Source organism: Triticum urartu, chromosome 3A (genome assembly GCF_056163025.1).
Source record: "Triticum urartu cultivar PI428250 chromosome 3A, HENAU_Tu73, whole genome shotgun sequence".
NCBI classification, from domain to species: Eukaryota; Viridiplantae; Streptophyta; class Magnoliopsida; order Poales; family Poaceae; genus Triticum; species Triticum urartu.
The window spans coordinates 366,518,906-366,537,123 of NC_141875.1; the positions used below are offsets into that span (position 1 = coordinate 366,518,906).

Genomic DNA, 18,218 nt, shown 5'->3' on the forward strand with positions numbered 1-18,218 from the left:
ACACAAATCTCCAAGGGTGAAGGGCTGCAACCGCCGCCGCCTGCTGGTCAGCCGCCTCCGCCTCCTCAGCAGTCGGCGGCCCATCCAGCAGTCGACGCCGTTCAAGATCAATTCCCTGAAGAACATGGAGCATATGTTGTTTTCACCAGCATGGCCGATGACAGGCGCAGCCGGCGTTGACAGTCTCATGAGGTGAATGTTGTAGCCATTGAAGCACTAGAGTTCATGCACTGGTCAGAGAGGCTCATCGGTTGGAGCAGGGCTGATCATCTGGAAGTGATGCCTTCTCTGGGTTCTTACGCTTTGGTGTTGGATGCCACCTTTGCCACGGAGAGGCGAGCTACTCGTTTCTCCCAAATCTTGATAGATGGCGACAGCAGCATCAACATCCTGTACCGTGATACCATGGAGAAGTTGAAGATCAAACCCAAGCATCTCCTGCCCAGTCGGACTGTCTTCCACGGCATAGTTCCTGGCCCTTCTCACTCACCAATCGGCAAGATCCAAATGGATGTCCTCTTCAGGGATAAAGACCATTTCTGTCGAGAGCCCATCTGGTTTGAGGTGGTCGACTTGGAAAGACCGTACCACGCACTGCTTGGCCGACCTGCTTTAGCCAAGTTCATGGCGGTGCCACATTATGCCTACCTCAAGACGAAGATGCCAAGCGCCAAGGGAGTCATCACCATCTCCGGAGATTATCAGAAGTCGTCCGACTGTGCAGCCGCCAGCAGCCAGTTGGCCGAGTCTCTGGTGATCACTGCCGAAAAGCGGCTCCTTGACCAAGTTGTGGCCATGGCCGGCAAGCAGCCGGACATCCCCCACGATACCAAGGAGTCGGAAGCCGAAGGATCCTTCAAGCCGTCCAAGGAGACAAAAAAGATACTGTTGAACCCAGAGCACCTGAAGAGGTATGCTATCATAGGTGCAAACCTTGACAGCAAATAGGAAAGCGAGCTCGTCGATTTCCTCCATGAGAATCGGGACATCTTTGCATGGTCTCCCAAAGACATGTCGGGTGTCTCGACGGATTTCACCAAGCACAAGCTACATGTCATAGAAGATGCCAAGCCAGTCAAGCAACCCCTCCGCCGACTGTCGGAGGAGAAGAGAAGAATCATTGGAGAAGAGATCGCCCGTCTGTTGGCAGCCGGCTTCATTACGGAAGTTTTCTTCCTAGAATGGCTCGCCAACCCAGTCCTAGTACTGAAGAAGAATAACAAGTGGCGCATGTGCATTGATCACACCAGCCTCAACAAGGCCTGCCCGAAGGATCCGTTTGCTCTGCCACGGATAGACCAAGTGATAGACTCCACAGCTGGATGCGAGCTGTTGAGTTTTTTGGATGCCTACTCAGGGTATCACCAGATCAAGCTGAACCCGACAGACCGTCTGAAGACCGCATTCATCACACCATTTGGAGCCTTTTGCTACCTGACCATGACATTCGGCCTGAGGAATGCCGGTGCCACTTTTCAGCATTGCATGCAGAAGTGCCTCCTCAAGCAACTCGGCAGAAATGCCCATGTCTACGTAGACGATATCGTGGTGAAGACAGAGAGGCGCAACATGCTCCTCAAAGACCTCAAAGAAACCTTTGAAAATTTGTGTCGATTTCAAATCAAGCTCAACCCAAAAAAGTGCGTGTTCGGAGTACCAGCCGGCCAGCTCCATGGCTTCCTGGTCTCAGAATGCAGCATTGAGTGCAACCCTGTGAAGATCAAAGCCATCGAGAGGATGGAGAAGCCCACCCGACTGCGAGACGTCCAGAAATTCACTGGCTGCTTAGCATCCATCAACTGGTTCATCAGTCGGCTGGGCGAGAAGGCACTTCCCCTGTACCAGCTCATGAAGAAGACCGCTCATTTTGAGTGGAACGACCAGGCGGATGACGCTTTTCTCCAGCTGAAAAATATGTTGACCGCGCCGCCTGTCCTAGCGGCTCCTACTGCTAAAGAGCCCATGTACCTTTACATCGCCGCCGCCAGCCGGGTGGTCAGCACAATCATAGTTGTGGAGCGCAAGGAAGACGGCAAGGCGTTACCAGTCCAGAGGCCGGTGTATTACCTGAGTGAAGTGTCGTCCGCCTCCAAGCAGAACTACCCCCACTATCAGAAGATGTGCTACGGTGTGCATTTCGCCTCCAAGAAGCTGAAGCCATACTTTCAAGAGCACCCAATCACTGTTGTCTGCACTGCTACCCTTGCTGAGATCATTGGCAACAGAGATGCTTCTAGCCGAGTAGCCAAATGGGCAATCGAGTTGGCCCCCTACACCATCTACTACCAGCCCCGCACCGCCATCAAATCCCAAGCACTGGCCGACTTCCTCGTCGACTGGGCCGAGACCCAGTACCTGGCGCCAGTGCCGGACTCCACCCATTGGCACATGCATTTTGATGGTTCAAAGATGCGCACTGTTTTGGGAGCCGACATCATCCTCACCTCTCCCAAAGGCGACAAGATCAAGTACACGTTGCAAATCCATTTTGCCCCCTCCAACAATGTGGCCGAGTATGAAGCACTAATACACGGCCTCCGGTTGGCCAAACAAATCGGCATCCGCCAGATCCTGTGCTACGGCGACTCCGACTTGGTGGTCCAGCAGTCTTCTGGCGACTGGGATGCCAAGGATGCAAACATGGCAAGCTACCGTTTTTTCGTCCAGCAACTCAGTGGATACTTCGAGGGGTGTGAGTTCCTTCACATGCCAAGAGCTGACAATGAGCAAGTAGAGGCCTTGGCACGAATCGGCTCCACCCGGCAAGCAATACCAGCCGGTGTCTCCCTTCAGCGCCTGCTCAAGCCATCGATCAAGCCTTCTCTGGAATCTGAATCCATCTTTGTGCTGGCCCCTCCCAAAGCAGTCGCACCCGGCCCAGGGACTTCAGAACCTGGCCCGGGGGCTGCGGCAGTCGGCCCAGGGACTTCATTAACACAGCAAGCGGTGGCCGCCTCCAACCCGCCACCTCCCAACCCAACCGCCCTCATGCAAGTTGTAGTTCTGGTAGTCGAAGAAATAGCAGCACCTTCATGGGTGCAGCCCATCCTCAACTTTCTGGTGAACAAAGAGCTGCCGACTGATGAGATCTCAGCCTGAAAAGTGCAACGTCGAGCACCAGCATACACAATTGTCAACAGAGAACTTGTGAGGCGCAGTGTCACTGGTGTGTACCAGCCCTGCATGGAGCAAAGAAAGGCCAAGCAATCCTCAAAGACATCCACCAAGGCGAATGCAGCCACCACGCGATTTCCTGGTCACTCGTGGCCAAAGCTTTCCGCCACGGTTTCTTCTGGCTGACTGCCTTGGAAGATGCCAAGCATCTAGTCAAGCATTGCAAAGGCTGTCAGAAGTTCAGCTCAAAGCAACATCTATCGGCTTCTACACTCAAGACCATCCCCTTAACATGGCCTTTTGCCATCTGGGGCTTGCATATGGTGGGACGATTCCAAATAGCACGCGGCGGCATGACCCATCTGCTTGTTGCCGTGGACAAATTCACTAAGTGGATAGAAGCAAAGCCAATAAAGAAGTTGAATGGTCCGACTGCCGTGACCTTTATTGTAGATATCACCACTCGGTATGGAGTACCACACATCATCATCACGGATAATGGCATAAATTTTCCCAAAGGAGCCTTGGCCCGTTTCTGCGCGACGCAGGGCATCCGACTGGACCTAGAGTCCATTGCCCATCCGCAGTCAAACGGTCAAGTTGAGCGAGCAAACGGCCTTATCCTTTTCGGCGTCAAACCCCGACTGGTCGAGCCCCTGGAATGGTCGGCCGGCTGCTGGATTGATGAGCTGCCAGCCGTCCTCTGGAGCCTCCGCACCACTCCAAACAAGTCAATCGGCTTCACTCCATTCTTCCTCGTCTACAGTGCCGAGGCCGTCATCCCGACGGACATTGAGTTCGACTCACCTCACGTCACCATGTACACCGTGGCGGAAGCAAAAGAAGAGCGTGAAGACGATGTCGATCTATTGGAGGAGGGCCGGCTGTTAGCACTCAGCCAGTCCGCTATCTACCAGCAGAGTCTACGCCGCTACTACAACCGGAAGGTCAGGCAATATCTTTCCAGGAGGGAGACCTTGTGCTCCAACTGATCCAGCGAACAGCCGGCCAGCACAAGCTCTCGGCACCTTGGGAAGGCCCATTCATCGTTAGCAAAGTTTTGGGCAACGACTCCTACTACTTGATCGATACTCACAAGCCCAGAGCACGCAAGAGAGACGACTCCGGCAAAGAGACAGAGCGGCCGTGGAATGCAAACCTCCTTTGAAGATTTTACAGTTGATGCAGTATGTACCACGCTACCTTTTGTATTAAGTACGAAGACTCCGGGTCCCCCGAGAAGAGCTCGGGGACTACCCTCTTCTCTATATATGATAAATGGTATGCCTATGAATGTGTCATTTCATTATTTCCGCCTGGCACCAGGTTCGACCAGTCGGCCCGGGGGCTCGCCGCCTTGTACTATGTGGTGCTTCCTGCAGTCGGACAAGTAGTGTGTTGGAAATCCCTCTCCTGCCAGAAGCCGCAGCTCGCAGAGCGACTATCCGGTGGGCAGGAGTTACATGCAGGAAAGGGTGTCCACATAAACAATGGCTAAGGACCCCAAGCACGCACATAGTTCAGGTCGGCTTCCCGCCTCATCGGTCGGCTGCTGAAATAGACGGCCGGCCAGTTTCTACTTAACTTGTTAAAGCTCTAGTCGGCTAAGTACTTTCCCTCCCAAAAGCAGCTAAGTACTTGACCAGCCAACAGTCCACGGAGTGGATGTTGCCTGGCAAGACAACAGCCAAGGGAGGGCGGCAAAGGAAAAAGGCCAAGGGGCAGAAAACAAGACAAGTCAGAACACGGCAAGAGCGTAACTTCAGAGAAAGCATATTTACATGACAAAAGGCCCTTGGTCAGCATTCAACAGAGTTTGAAATACACCGCGCGGGTGGAATTGTGCAAATTTAACAAAGTTTCTCGACACTGATAAAATAGGGAAAATAAAGATAAGTTGGCGGCCTATGGAGCTGAAGAGGGGCCCGGTTGGCTGGCAGAGTCGGTGGGGCCGGTTGGTGGAGTGGACGGCTGGTCGATTTCCGCTTGGTCGCCTCCAGCCATAGTCGGCGCGCTCGAGTGTGGCCCATTGTTCGAGGCACGATCAAGCTGGCGCATCTTCTTCGCCTTCCTCGCCCTCCTCGTCTCCTCCCTCGTCTTCCCCCTCGTCACTGGAGTCGATCACCTCGGTCAAGTCTTCGTCGTCCTCCGAGTTCAGTCTGAACCACTCCGGTGGCGCCTCAACTCCATCCTCAGCCAGCTCAGGAACGAAGATGCTGGTGTCGGTGTAGTCGGCGATCGCCACTGCCCGTCTGACGAGGTCGCGCTCCACCGCCACCAGCTCCTCTTGGGCCTCCTGCCAAAACGTGGCCAACTGGGCTAGGTTTAGCCCAGGATACCACACCTTGACAAACTCCAAGGCCCAGCGCGCTCCAGCCCAAGCCGAAGAGCCCTTCTAGGCCTCGAGTCGGCCGGCCGCCACCTCCAGCCAGCCGGCAGTCCGACTGGGAGTGCGCGGAGTCGGCATGTCTGGCCAAAGGGCGGAGATCGCCAGAGCCCCGACATGCTGAAGGCGCAGCATCCGATGAGCCGGCCGAAGGTGGGCTTGGATGCTGAGGAGTTGCTCGCTGAGGGTCCGGGGGGCATCGGCAACGATCTGCACGCCTTCCGCCCTCCGTTCCTCACGATAAGCCTCGATGGCCTCGTTGGCGGCGTCAGAATGGCCAGGAAAGAAGTCTGCACACACAGAAAGCAAATAAGTTAGAACTTAGAAGCTGGAGGCCGGCTCGGTCAGCAACCGGCAGCTGAAAGAAAAAGAGAAAGAAGAAAACTTACCATCAACCATGTCTTCAATCCTGCCGAAGCCGGATTTCAGCAGCACCTCCTTGTCGGCCCAGGTGGAGCGTTCGGTCTCAAACTCAGCAAGAAGATTGGACTCCCTTACCTCCGCCTCCTTCCGGGCCGTCTGGAGAAGCTCCGCCTGCTCCGCCAATTGCGTGGCCAGTCGGTCACGCTCATGGGCCAGCTCATTGCACTCTGCCTCCTTGGCACGCAACACGGTGTTGGCCTCACCCAGCTACCGTTGCAGGATGACATTGGCCTCTGCAAGAGTGGAGAAAGAAAAAGATGTCAGTAACCAACGAAAAAAGTATAGTTGCCAGGGAGATCTGGCCCGACTGCTCAGCAGTCAGCCCGAATCTTTGGGACAACAGCCCGCGGGTGCGCTATCGCGCCCCAATAGAGAAGGGAAACATGGACTTACTCCGGGTTTTCGACAAGTCGGTGGTCCGTCGGTCCAGCTCCCGGACGTTGGAGTTGAAGGTGGATGCGCGAAGATTATGATAGTCCTGCAATGAAGATAGAAGAAAAGTTAGCACTCAGAGCCCGCCAAGTGAAGTTCCGGGCCGCCTGCTCAGCAGCCGGCCCAAAACTTGGGGACTACACCCAGTGGGTTCGCCGGCGCGCCGCTACAAAGAAGTACAAAAATCAAAGACAAAGAAATAAAGAGCATACCCGAATGGCCGCTCGCGAATCTAGGAATGCCCTGTTGCACTGCTGAAGAGCGGTGGCCTCGGTTCGGAGCTTGGCCTGGACGTCCAGGATCGCCTGGTTCAAAATGCTTGTTCCGCCTCCGCGCACCCATTCGGCAGGAGCGGCGCTGGTTGCTTCGGCCTCTGGGGCCGACGAGCTCGCGGCGCCGACTTCCAGCGGTCTTGGCGCCGAGGTCGCCTTCGCACCTCGGCGGCGCAATGGTGTGCGGGCCCCAGGAGTCGGGCCCGTCACCATCTCGTTTCCGATTGGTGGCACCAGCGGGGTCACCGGCTGCTTATCCTGTGACCTGTCAACCGGCGGTGGCGAAGGCACGGCTACCTCCGGAATGGCGACGTCGCTAGCTCCCCTCTCCATGACCGGCTGTTCACCGCCGGCTCCCCCAGTCGGCGCCGTGAACTCCGGAGGCGGCGGCGCGGAGTTCAGGGGGATGACGAACAACGACGCTTGGCGGTATGCAACTTCTTCGGCCCGCTTCTTCGCCGTGGCATCGGCCTCAGCCTCCGCCAGTTTCTTCAACGCGACGGCCTCCGCCTGCTCCCTGCGGGCGACTTCCCGCACCTCACGCACCTCCCGCGTGTTTCGTTCCTGCGCGTCCCAGAGGTCGGCTGCAGGATCGATTCCCGGGTGGCGACAGAAGTCTCCCCTGACCCGATGACAGAGGCGGTGGCCGACTTCTCAAGAGAGAGCGGAGCCCTAAGACAGGAAAGTAAAGCAGAAAAGCTCAGATAGAATCAACCAAAGAGAAAAAGCACAAGGAAAGGACACTTACCCCGACACCATGGGAGGTGCTTTCGGAAGCTTCTGAAATTTGGTCGCCCTCGCAGCGGCCTCCCTCCACTTGGTCACGGTGGTCGGGTTCTTGGGCTTCTTTGGCGTGATGCCAAACAAGGCGGCACCTTGTTTGCACTTGCGCGTGCCTCCTTGAGCAGCCGGCTCGGCGGAAGGGCCTGCGTCCGCCTTGCCGGCACCTCACGCATGGCGCCGCTCGTCTTCATCCTCGTCATCATGAGGCCAGGTCTCTATGCCTCCCACGTCTTCGGAGGCGCCCGCTCCATCGCTGCCGCCTATGGCGTCGTCCTCCAAGGCAGCCGCCCCCAAGTCGGGGTCGTCCACATCACTCACTGCCCGGTGCGGCAGGTAGTCTCCACCTATAACGCCCCAAGACCAGAGCTTCAGATGCCTTCCTTGATTTCTGAGTTTTCGTCGTGTGATTTGTTTGGTTCGTTGCATTCATCATTGCATCATGTGCATTGCATCATGCCATCATGTCTTTAATCTTTCCAGCTCAACTAAATAAATCGTATGGATCTTCGGTCCATTTAAACCGAGGGAATTCATGTGGTGATTCTCTTTACAACATATACCCCAATATTAGGGAGCTATATCAAATATTCCAGTAGTTTGGAATTCACCTTAACACACTTGCAAAATCCCAATGCCTTTGTTATCACAACTCTTGGCCTCTAAATTTGCTATATATCCTTTCTCCATTTTTCAGAGCTCCACCAAAAATCCAAACATTTTTGGACCTTCCTAACCCTCACTTTTTATTCGAACCATTTGAATTTAAATCAAATGAGTTTGAATTTCAAATTTGAAAAATGCCCACTCCATTTTTTCTTGGATCATACACATTCTTGTGAGTCCGGGAATATAACCCCCATGCCCAAATTCCATCCCTAACCCTCTCTTTATATTTTTATTCTTCTATCTATTTTCTTTTCTCTTAATGGTTAAGAGAAGAGAGTGGGAGAGAGAAGAGAGCCTGCAGCCCATCCGACCAGGCCTATGGCCTTTTCCATCTCCACCAAAAGGCCCAAGGCCCAGCCGGCGCCCTGTTTAACCTAGCCCCGACCGATCCTCACCCTCTCCCTATCGTCCTCCCACAGCGCCGCCACACACACGTACACACGCATGGTGCCAATGCTCTGCCTCCTGCCACCTGGCCCCAGTCACCAGTGCGCCACGGCAAGCCCCCGCCGCCATGTTCGGTCGCTGGCGCGACCACGACTAGAGCAGCGCCTCTGTTGCCCGCCTCAACGTCCTCGCCCGGATCCTCATTGCCCGGAGGCCGCCGCCCGCTCCTCCCTTGACCGCGCAAGTCCAGCGTCGACCAGCGCCATGCCCTGCCTCCTCTTCTCCGTGTTCGCCTCTACCGTCCCCGCCATGTTCCCGGAGCCGCGACGCCCATCAAGCCGCTGCAGTTCCGCCACGAGGGCCCCCAGCAGCAGCTTCTGGACGTCCCCTGCGCCAAGTCCCTCAGTTGTCGACCCTGCATCATGCCCCTACCTGCTGCTTTGACTCCCTGCCCGAGCTCCATTTTTCGTCATGGACGTGGGGTAGCGGCTGAACGTCACCATGGTTCTGTCCAACGCCGCATGTCCGATGCCAGGAGCACCTCAAGTTCGACTACATGTAACAACAAGTACCACTACGGCCGGAGACCTCGGACCCGTCAAGTACCCTTTGGATGTGCCAAGTTCCACGACGCCGCATAAGTTTCTTCTTGAACATGTCCAACTACAATTTGAACGAGTACCACGACGACCCTCGAAGAGCTCGGATCTGTCAAGTTCCACTACCTAGAACATGTACCACTACCGTCGTCCCGAAAACATTGGATTCATCAAGTACCTCTCCGAAAACGAACGTGTACCACTACCATCGCCGAGATCGCGAGAATCTCTACCATCGACCTCGGAACATGTACGACGACCGTTGTCGAAGACCCGTACCTCTACCGCTTCTCAAACATGTACCATGACTCCCAAGACTTCCACGAACAACTACTTTCGTCTACATCCCTCCGAACCCGAACCCGAACCGTCCCGAACCGCGCACTTCGAAGGTATAACCACCAAGCCGTTGACCCCGTGGATGAATGCTTGCGATGTACGATATGCACCCTTTCGTTTGCACCGTGTCCGTAGTGTCTCTTGCTTCCATGCCATTGACTCATGGGAACCCGATAACCGGGATCACCCCACCATCTTTTGCACGCTCCCGCCACACTTCCTTTTGCACCGGTATCTCCATGAGCTACCGGAACCGATATGTTTCCATGGCATCATTTTAGGATTCGTTGTCGTGGCACCCCTTTCGTTTCCGCCGCGATGACAAATGCTTCATATTATGCTCATGTCAACATTTTCATAAAATTGCATAAACTTGCACATGTCTTCCACATCATGATAATAACATCTAAAATGTTTAAAGTTGGTATTTGCATTAAATTGCTAAATGCATATGGGGATACTCCGGAATTACTGTTGTTTGTTGTTTCTGGCCCCATTTAAATTGCTTAGATAGTGTGGTTTAATTGTGCTTCACCCCTTTCCATGTTAACAACATCTAATATTGTTGGGTACATAAACAAGAGAGAACTAAATAATCGAATGTGGATGTTCCATCAATATGCAACTCGTTGCATATTGGGCTCCACTTAACTTGGAGTTTTGTTTGTGCACTTTGCCATGCCATGCATATTTAAACCGGACATGCATCATACTTGTTTGTGCATCATGCCATGCTTATGTGATGGTTGTTTACTATGTTGTTTGCTCCTTTTCGGGTTGCTTCTCTCGTTAGCTTCGGTTTCATTCTGGAGTTGTGAGGATTCGTTCGACTACGTCCGTTTGTCTTCTTCATGGACTCGTTCTTCTTCCTTACGGGATCTCAGGCAAGATGACCATACCCTCAAAATCACTTCTATCTTTTCTTGCTAGTTATTCGCTCTATTGCTATGCCGCGATACCTACCACTTGCTATATCATGCCTCCCATATTGCCATGTCAAGCCTCTAACCCACATTTCCTAGCAAACCGTTGTTTGGCTATGTTACCACTTTTGCTCAGCCCCTCTTATAGCGTTGTTAGTTGCAGGTGAAGATGAAGTTTGTTCCTTGTTGGAACATGGTTATTGTTGGGATATCACAATATCTCTTATTTAATTAATGCATCTATATACTTGGTAAAGGGTGGAAGGCTCGGCCTTATGCCTGGTGTTTTGTTCCACTCTTGCCGCCCTAGTTTCCGTCATACCGGTGTTATGTTCCTTGATTTTTGCGTTCCTTATGTTATGGGGACCCCTTGATAGTTCTCTTTGAATAAAACTCCTCCAGCAAGGCCCAACCTTGGTTTTACCATTTTCCTGCTGACCACCATATACCCCTTCCCTCGGGTTCTGTAGATTCAAGGGTCATCTTTATTTTAACCCCCCCCCCCCGGCCAGTGCTCCTCTGAGTGTTGGTCCAAAACAGAGCCACTTGCAGCGCCACCTCGGGGAAACTTGAGGGTTGGTTTTAGTTGTACGTAGTGCTCATCCGGTGTGCCCTGAGAACGAGATACGTGCGACTCCTATAGGGATTTGTCGGCACATCGGGCGGCTTTGCTGGTCTTGTTTTACCATTGTCGAAATGTCTTGTAACCGGGATTCTGAGTCTGATCGGGTCTTCCTGGGAGAAGGAATATCCTTCGTTGACCGTGAGAGCTTGTGATGGGCTAAGTTGGGACACCCCTGCAGGGTTTGAACTTTCGAAAGTCATGCCCGCGGTTATGGGCTGATGGGAATTTGTTAATATCTGGTTGTACAAAACTTGACACTTAACTTAATTAAAATGAATCAACCGCGTGTGTAGCCGTGATGGTCTCTTTTCGGCGGAGTCCGGGAAGAGAACACGGTCTCGTGTTATGGTTGAACGTAAGTAGCTTCAGGATCACTTCTTGATCACTATTAGCTTCTCGACTGTGCTTTGCTTCTCTTGTCGCTCTCTTTTGCATAAGTTAGCCACCATATATGCTAGTGCTTGCTGCAACTCCAGCTCACTACCCTTTCCTACCCTTAAGCTTAAATAATTTTGATCGCGAGGGTGTGAGATTGCTGAGTCCTCGTGACTCACAGATACTGTAACATCCCAAATTTTCAATTTGGAATGTTATACATAGTCATCCATGCATATCATATTTTATTCGCTTTTCATCTCGCGATCCTCGAAATCCTAAGCAACTCAAGGACCCTCGGAGAGAGTTGGGGATTTCCCGGTTTTCAAATTTGATCTCTATCAAATCTTTAAAACAAGGATTTTTGGTTTTAATTATTTTCTCTCCAAAAATATTTCACACTAAAATATATGAGAGGAGATAATATGACTTCTCCAAGATAATTGAAATATTGGAGGAAAAATATTAGAACCAAATAATTGGTTTATTTGGATTTTATTTCAATTTTGTTTGCATTAGAAAAATTGCACTTTTTCCAAAATTGCATTTTTAGGGCCAAGAAAATGTTCATCTCGTTCTAAATATTTTATTTAGACGGTGAAAATTTATTTTGGCATTGTTAGATATTTATTTATTTTTTTGGATTTATTTCGGTCGGCGAAATTATTTAAAAAAAAGAGGTTCCCGCGCCGACTGGGCCTAAGGCCCAGCTGCGCCAGGCCGCAACCGCCGCCTTCCCCGCGAGCGCCGCCGCCGACTCGGACTAGGAGTCCGAGCCGGACTCCTCTCCGCCGCCGCGTCTTGCCCCCTCCTCCAAGCCGCCCCGCCCTTATATACCACACCACTGCCGCCCGCGCCGCGCCAAGCCACCGCCGCCGCCTGCCGCCGCCGCCGTCGCCGCAATCCGCGCCGCCGCCGAGCGCCGCCGCCCCGCCGAACCTCTCGCCGGAGGTAGCCGCCGCGCCCCGCCGCCGGTTTTATTTATAAAGACCGACCGATTTTTTTAGAACCCTAGATCCATTTTTTTAGGATTCGCCGGTTTTTCTCAGTTCTTCTATTTGGCGGACGTTCGTCCGAACGATCGTTTTAACGAACGGTTCTTCGCCCGTTAGAAACAGCCAGCGAACGCTCGTTCGTTAGTCTCTTCGTCAGTTTTCTTTTATTGGATTTATTCTGCGATTTTCTCTGATCGCGATTTCTGATCCGATCTTAGTTTCTGTTTTTCGTTTTGCTCGTTAGTCGGAATCAGGCAATTCAAGCGCCTGGAGTTTCGTCTCGAAACCCTCTTTACTCTTAACCAACTCAAACAAGTTTTCTCTACTGTAAAATTTGACCTAGTTTCAGATTAGTAAACGAAGCTTCTTTCTTTCGCCGTTTGAGTTTCGTTGCTCCATTTGATTTGATTCTTTTTGCGAACCGGAGTTCTTAAGTTGAAACTTCTGGTCAACCTCTTTTGTTTGAGTTTTGCTTGTGCATCGTTGCTTGTTACTTATGTATGCCATTGTTTGCTTGCGATAGAACACCCGGAGTGCGAAGCACGCTACTACGAGTCCCTAGGTTTCGCAGATCGTCAGCAAGGCAAGTAACACTTTGATCATATCCCTTTTATCACCCAGTTTTTATGCATTAGTCTCAATCCTCAAACATTGCATGATTAGGATGTCATTAACTTCTGGGTTAGGAAGTAGTCGATGAGGTAGAACCTATTGCCCTGTTACATTCAAACCCTTGGGAGTTACTCTACGCGTTGCTTATATATACTATGCTATGCTACGCTATGCTCGTAGACGTGGTTTGGGTTTGAGTGAAATCCATGACAGATGTGAGATTGTTAATTAATGGTTCAACTTAAGGTGGCAACTTAATCAAACAACTGGGTGGATTGAGGCACCTGGAGTACCTAGTGTTGCCTATATTTTTTGGAAATCCCGGAGTACCCGTGTGATCTTCCTATGGACCACCACCCAGGCTCAAAGGGAACTGAGATGATTCATGCTAGAAACTTCTGAGTGCAGCCACAAGCTATTATGGGCTCTAGCATAGTTGAGTAAGTTACGTGAAGCTCTTGAAGAGGCAGATCAGCAGGTAGTGGGATGTAGGTTTGGTATGGTCTGTCCGGAGTAGAGAGTTAATGTTTGTGAAAGACTGTGTCTCGGTCATCCATTTCTCAAACACAATGTAGTGTGAGAAATCAAACGGAGGCGACCGAGTCTTGTGGGGAAAAGTGCGCAAACCTCTACAGAGTGTACAATCTAATCATGGTTAGCCGTGTCCCCGGTTATGGACAATTCTTGAGTATCTAGTACTTGGATTATCACTTGTATCTCATCACTCTTAATTAATATTGTTGGTTTGTTAATCACTTTAATTGGGATTGAGTTGGAGGAACCTTCTCAATGATGTTTCAACTACCATGATAGTTAAATAAAATCTATTCCTATGTTGTAGGGAAAAATTGGCTTTTCGCAAAACTATAACCATAGAGCTTTCCACCAGCCAAATATGCATGTAGTGATAGCATTATTCTGTTCTTGCTCTACTATGTTACATTGCCAGCATATTCCATGTGCTGACCCGTTTTCAGGTTGCAACGTATTATGTTGCAGACTTTTCAGACGAGGAGTAAGGTTCGTTAGGTCGTTGTCGTGCAGCTCAGCTATGCCGTTGGAGTTGATGGACTCACTTTATCTTCCAAGCCTTCTGCTGTTATCGTATTAGATGGCCTTAAGCCATATTATTGTCATAAGTTCTCTCTTGAGACATTAGATGTAATAAGTGTGTGATTGCTACTCTGTTATAAATCCTTCAAGTACTGTGTGTGTCAGCATTACCGATCCAGGGATGACACTGAAGCACAGAGACTTGACCATCTGAGGTCTGGTCGCTACAAGATGGTATCAGAGCACACGCTGAGTGTAGGACAAGACCACTAAGATAACCCTAGGTCACACCTCTCTTCTCATTTCTGACTCCTCTCCATTTTCTACTCTTTAGGATGACGGAGATGAAGAACAAGTTTGCACAACTGGATGAACACACACCTTTTGGACGTCACTTGAAGGAGGTCACTAGGTACCTGAACATTGGAATACCAAGTTTCACCAAGACATACAACGCCACTTTACCTGAAGAGGAGCGCTGGAGGATACAAGTACAAGTTCCAGGAAGGACGTTCTCGCCAACTTCTAAACCCATAGAGTTTTCTTTCGAAGCACCCACCTAGAGTCTAGGCAAGAGCATCGCAGCCCACATTACCATTGGATGCGTTGGAGAAGTTTAAAACAAGGAACTTAAGGACACTATTTACCAAATTTGTGGGCGCCGAGATGAGCAATGGGAAGTAATCAGCACCAGGAAGGATGGATCCATTGCAGCTTTCATCCAGGAGTTAAACTAGCACATTCGACGTCAGGAAAACTAGATGTGCACGGACATGATGGACTTGAAGAAGGCGAAGACTAGGATCATTGAGCTGGAGGAAGAACTCAAGTTTACACGCGATGGATATGAGGAGGAAATCAAGACACTACTAGAGAAGAATGACGACTTAGTCAAGAAGATCGGAGTATTCATGGGAGGACCAGCATCAATAGAAGAAGAAGAAGAACCCAAGGAGATACGCCCCGAGGACTACATCATCATCGAAGACACCGATTCCGATCCTAGTGATGATGACTTTGAAGACGAAGCTGGAGCAGACATCATGGAGTCTTCCACCGATCAAAATTTCTAGATGACTGCCATATATCACTAGTATTCCCCCATGTATTTAGTAGTAGTTGAGCACTTGTGCGATAGTTCTAGATCGTTTGTATGCCCTTGCTTGATTGATTGAGTGAAATGATTGTGTTTGTCTCATGTGCATATGGGTAGTGTTTTCTCATTGGACCCCCTTCTCTATTCTAAATCTCTTCCATCTAAACCCCTCAGATGCCTCCGAGACGTGACACCGGTTTTGCCTTCCCACCGGAGCTCACCCAGTTAATCCAACAGCAGAATACCTTGATGCAATTGCTAGTTCAGAATCGGGGCAACAACAACAACAACAACAACAACCCGCCGCCCATGGACAACCTAGCCCGTTTTCTAAGGTTATAGCCGCCGGTGTTTTCCAGTAGCACCGAGCCCATAGTTGCGGACGATTGGCTACGCCGTATTGGAAGGGAGTTGACCACCGCAGGTTGCACACATGCTGAGAGAGTGCGCTTTGCCGCACATCAATTGGATGGACCGGCAACCTCATGGTGGGAGAATTACACAGCCACTTTCCCTATAGCCAATGTCACTTGGGACCAGTTTCAGCAAGCTTTCCGCACAACCTATGTCTCCAATGGAGCTACGCAAATGAAGAAGCGGGAGTTCCGCAACTTACGCCAGGGGAACCGTACTATGGCTCAGTACATGGATGAGTTTAGCAAGTTATCTCGCTACACTCCTGATGATGTGGCCACAGATGCCACGAAGCAGGAGAATTTTATGGAAGGGCTGAATGATGAGATGAGTATGCATTTGATGGTAGCAACCTTCAACAACTACCAGGAGTTGGTAGATAAGGCTCTTATGATTGAAGGGAAGCAACAGCAGATTGAGAGCCGCAAGAGGAAGTATGGACAAGGGAAGTATAATTGTGGAGCTCAGCAGAAGCCTCGCCTAACCCCGAACTTGGGAGGACTTGTTCATAACCATGGAGGTCACAACCACACTGGAGGAGGATCGCATACCCACAATGGTTCTAAGAATGGGAATGGGAACAGAACCAACAATAATCATAACCGCCCCAACCCAGCCACACCCGCCAAAAGGGACTTAAGTCATGTTACTTGTTTCAAGTGCGGGAAGACTGGACACTACGCCATGGAGTGCCCTGAAGGAAAGAATGGAAATGGAAATGGGAGTGCTGGGAAGAAGCCAAATCCATTCAACAAAGGACAAGTGAACCACGTTAAAGTGGAGGAGGTGGAAGAGCAGCCGGACGCGGTAATAGGTTAGTTTTTGGTTAAGTCATTTACCACTCTTGTTCTTTTCGATACTGGTGCATCGCATTCATACATATCAAGGGGATTCGTGGATAAGTTTAAACTACCAACCCAAACCCTTAGGACCCCTCTTTTAGTGAGTTCACCCAGAGCAGAGTTTATGGCTAGCCGATGGTGTGACCAGATACCCTTAACCATTGGCACACATGCTTTTCCGTCTGACCTAATTATCTTGGAGTCACAAGGATTGGATGTGATATTGGGTATGGACTGGATGTCAAAGTTTGGAGGAAGCATTGACTGTGCTAGTAAGTCGATTTATCTCACCACCCCGGAAGGGAAAAGGATTAAGTATGTATCTAGGCATGTGCCTAGGAGGAGTCAAGTGAATGCCCTAACAGGAGTTGTTCAGGAGGAAGTGCCTGTAGTGAAGGATTACCCGGATGTTTTTCCAGAGGTGTTACCAGGCATGCCACCGGATAGAGACATTGAGTTTCTGATAGAGCTGTTGCCAGGTACAGGACCAATATCCAAGAGACCCTATCGGATGCCCGCAAATGATCTGGAAGAAATTAAGAAATAGATCAAGGAGTTATTGGAGAAAGGATACATCCGAAGAAGTTCATCACCTTGGGGAGCCCCAGTACTTTTGGTTGAGAAGAAGGATAAATCCCTGAGGATGGTTGTTGATTATCGAGCATTAAATGAAGTGACGATTAAGAACAAGTACCCACTGCCGATGATCAACGATCTGTTTGATCAGTTCAAGGAGCTAAAGTGTTTTCGAAGATCGATTTGCGATCGGGGTATCATCAGTTGAAGATACGAGAGAAGGACATACCGAAGACAGCGTTCACAACACGATATGGATTATACGAGTACACGGTCATGTCATTTGGACTGACTAACGCCCCTGCCTATTTCATGAGCATGATGAACAAGGTGTTCATGGAGTATTTAGACAAGTTTGTTTTGGTGTTTATTGATGATATTATGGTATACTCGAAGAACGAGGAGGAGCACAAGGAGCATTTGCGCTTAGTTCTTGAGAAACTCAGGGAACACCAGTTGTATGCTAAGTTTAGCAAATGCGAATTTTGGTTGAAGGAAGTCGGGTTCCTTGGACATGTTATATCGGGAGAAGGTATAGCAGTAGACCCCAGCAAAATTCAGGCAGTCACTGAATGGTTGGCACCCACTTCAGTTAGCGAGATCCGCAGCTTTCTTGGACTCGCAGGATACTACCGGAGATTCATCGAGAATTTTTCCAAGATTGCAAAGCCAATGACTGTACTGTTGAAGAGGGATACTAAGTTTAAATGGACAGAAGATTGCGAGGCAAGTTTCCAGGAATTGAAGAAATGCTTGACTATAGCGCCAGTGCTAACACTGCCAGATATACATAAGGAGTTCCAAGTGTACTGCGTTGCCTCACGCTTAGGACTTGGATGTGTGCTTATGCAGGACGGGAGAGTTGTTTCGTATGCCTCATGACAACTGAAACCTCATGAGTTAAACTATGCCACGCATGATTTGGAGCTAGCAGCCATAGTACATGCATTGAAGACCTGGAGACATTACCTTATTGGAAACCGTTGTGATGTGTACACGGACCATAAGAGTTTGAAGTACATTTTCACCCAGAAGGAGCTGAACCTTTGATAGAGGAGATGGTTGGAACTTATAAAGGATTATGACATGAAGCTACACTATCATCCAAGAAAGCCCAACATCGTAGCAGACGCTTTGAGGCGGAAAAGTTATGCTAATATCCTTGAAAGCAAGGGACTGCCGAAGGAATTAGCAGAGGACATCATGGAACTTTGATTGGAGATCGTTCCTAGAGGATCCATTGCAACAATGGAGGTCCAGTCGACATTGCTGGACAAAATTCAGGAAGCTCAGAAGGATGACAAGG

At 50.3% G+C, this 18,218-nt stretch overlaps 1 protein-coding gene across 1 annotated transcript; it reads left to right on the plus strand.

Annotated features, from left to right (window-relative positions):
• The first annotated feature begins 225 nt into the window (after nucleotides 1-225).
• LOC147979724 (uncharacterized) lies at nucleotides 226-948 on the plus strand. Its single transcript, XM_087515323.1, has one exon. The coding sequence runs from the start codon at nucleotides 226-228 to the stop codon at nucleotides 946-948; it is 723 nt and encodes a 240-aa protein (XP_087371449.1).
• The last annotated feature ends 17,270 nt before the right edge of the window (nucleotides 949-18,218 follow it).